General features: G+C 47.4%; 1 protein-coding gene across 1 annotated transcript; it reads left to right on the forward strand.

Moving 5' to 3' along the window:
• EV420DRAFT_1254686 (uncharacterized protein) lies at window positions 1–2,272 on the forward strand (the record flags this gene model as incomplete). Its single annotated transcript, XM_060466757.1, has 7 exons — window positions 1–144; window positions 192–482; window positions 531–546; window positions 1,681–1,826; window positions 1,881–2,010; window positions 2,056–2,120; window positions 2,177–2,272. Coding segments are annotated over 7 exons (888 nt in total), but the record flags the coding sequence as incomplete, so codon positions are not given.
• Between the last annotated feature and the right edge of the window lie 353 nt (window positions 2,273–2,625).

A 2,625-nucleotide genomic window follows, 5' to 3' on the forward strand; every position in this document is an offset into this window, starting at 1 on the left:
AGCCCTCCTCGCAAATGCATCAAGCTCGAGTCGCCCTCGCCGCCACCAGAAGAAGATGAAGACAACTGCAGCATATGCCTGCAAGCCCTCGTAGACCGGACCGTCATTCCCATTTGTTCCCATGAGTTTTGTTTTGACTGTCTTGTTGTTTGGACTGGCGAGCCTACTTTTCGCATATGGTGGGTATATAGCTGATGATTCGTGATTCAGAGCAATCGAGGAAGTGCCCGTTGTGCACTCAGACAATTTGGGAGTACCTCATCCATCAGATCTGGTCGCGGTACGATTATCAGAAGCATTACTTGGCGCCTCTCTCGAAGCCGGGTTTATTTCCGTTACGGGCTGTGCCTAACCAAGAGCCTGAAGTGCGGAGACGAAGGCGTAGGAGGGAGTGGGGTAGACGAGACCAGGACGAGGCGGATAAGCTGGAGGGGTCAATAGAGAAACGGCGTTGGGTGTATGAGCATGGGCTTTACGCCAAAGTGCATTAAATAATTTCGTTATGCTTGTTCTATCTGACTCCCTTGCAGCATGTAGCCTCGAATGGTTATAAAAAGGGGCACGTAGAATTTTGCGAGCACACTTGCGAGCATGCGTTTGCGTTCTCTCGCATGCGATTGTCACGCTTGCATTTGCGCGTGCGAGCGTGACAAAGACCTTCTTGAGATTTCTTGTATAAAAATAGCGCCATAATCTAGTCAGTGCTGCTAGATGCAGAGAGATATAATACTTTTTGACAAAGACCAGAAAGTTGAAGGTTTTTTTGAGGTGATGCTCTCTCAAAGTTCAAAACTAAAACTCAAGAGCCGAAAAATCAAGCTATGAAGCGATTCTTGACCTGAGATATCCGGTAAATCAGTAATTTATTTTAAAAGTTGTCGATAGAAGGGTCTAATCCCAAGAACATTGGCATAAGGCATGAACAGACTTGGAGGAAAGAAGTTAAAGAAGGTAAGTCAAATGTTGGCTGCTGGTCAGAGAGGGTCAAATTCAATAGCAGGTATATCATAGGAATATGAAATGAGCCAATATGTGATGACTAGATGCCGATAGCTTAGAAATATCAGAAGTGACCAACAGTTAAGACGGTTCAACTCGAGTCGAACGCAAATGTTACACGATGTCACACATCCGTCACACTTGCGAGCCAATTGCGAGCCGCTGTTGCTCGCTTGCGTTTAATTTCCAACCGCATGCGTTATTTTCAAGAACGCATGCGTGCATCTACATAAGGCTTGCGTTCGACTTTGGGATGCATGCGTTACATGTTTGTGAGATGCGTAAGCAGGTTTTCATTCGTTTGAGAACCTGTTCATCCCGCCAAGTTCAAAAAAGGGTAAGATTTCTTAGTCATTTCGAAATGAAATGTCGCTGTGATGGAGGGATCTCTTTTTGTGGCCAACAACTATACCTTTATAGCATTTTCATATTATTCAATGGTTTTCCTGAGTCATAGTAAGCGACATTGACCTGGTGGGACATATCCAGGAACTCGGAACAGTAAGTAAATGTTCAAGATAAGACAGAGTTTACTAGTGTCTTTAAGACAGCAATAAGTATTCATAGGCCACGCAAACAAACGTATCCATATGCGCGCAAATGCATGCAAGTTAAACGCAAGCGAACGCAATTCAACTTGAGTTGAACGCAAATGAACCGCAGTTGAACGCAACTCGCAAGTGTCGCTCGCAAAATTCTCCTGGCCCTATAAAAAGTACAGGCTGTACCCCACTCCAGCGCAGTTCGCTGCGAGCCAGGAGATGTTGAGCAAGACGACTATGTTTCTGCGGCGCGAGTTGCGGGTGTGGGATGATCTTGACGTAGAGGTACGTGTCTTACCTGGTATCTTGTGTTGTGTGGGAGACTGAGGAGGAGTATAGTTCTTCACGACATTTACGATATCTCTCATGAAGTCAATTGATATACCCTCCAAGTCGGCTGTGAAGCTATTGGCGGGATTTTTGGACATTCATACGGGTGGCAGGGTTATGGCGGAGCATTTTGCACATGGTGAGTAGCCTTTTGTTTCTGCGGAGCTTTCTTTACTGAAGAGAGTAGAGGTCTACTCGTATGTCAGGTCGCCGTTCAAAGACCTCTTCGTGTATGACAGCGTTGTCCAGGTGAGCAATCACAATGCTGTCCATATCTCTCTGTGTACTCACAACAACTTGACTAGTACGATGCGCCTCCCCATGTCAGCTCTCCGCCACGACAGAGACCAAGACGATGGCGAGACTCAGACGAACACCTTCACCGGAGCCCCAGGTCCAGATCCAGCTCGCCGACTCCCTGCAACCACCTTGCACCGTCATCGCTTCGAGATTCCAGATGGCGCAAAGATGACATCTCGCCTGTCCGTTCGATATCCTGGTCACCGTCAGGTCGACATTATCCCAGTGCGAGCAGAGCGTCGTCTCCTTCTCCAGCTCGAGCGAATATACCCGGTGACGTGGACGCACCTGCCTCGATTACCGATATCGTTGAACCGTCTAGACCTCCAGATTTGAAGTTTGAAGGGGAAATCAAGAGCTAGCGACGAACCCTTTGGTGATACCCCGAGTATTGTTGGACTTCAACCCGATGGGAAGGGAAAGTCTTGGGTAGATACCCCTCGTCTCTCTCCAG

This window comes from Desarmillaria tabescens (assembly GCF_030435595.1).
Source record: "Desarmillaria tabescens strain CCBAS 213 chromosome Unknown EV420scaffold_96, whole genome shotgun sequence".
NCBI classification, from domain to species: domain Eukaryota; kingdom Fungi; phylum Basidiomycota; class Agaricomycetes; order Agaricales; family Physalacriaceae; genus Desarmillaria; species Desarmillaria tabescens.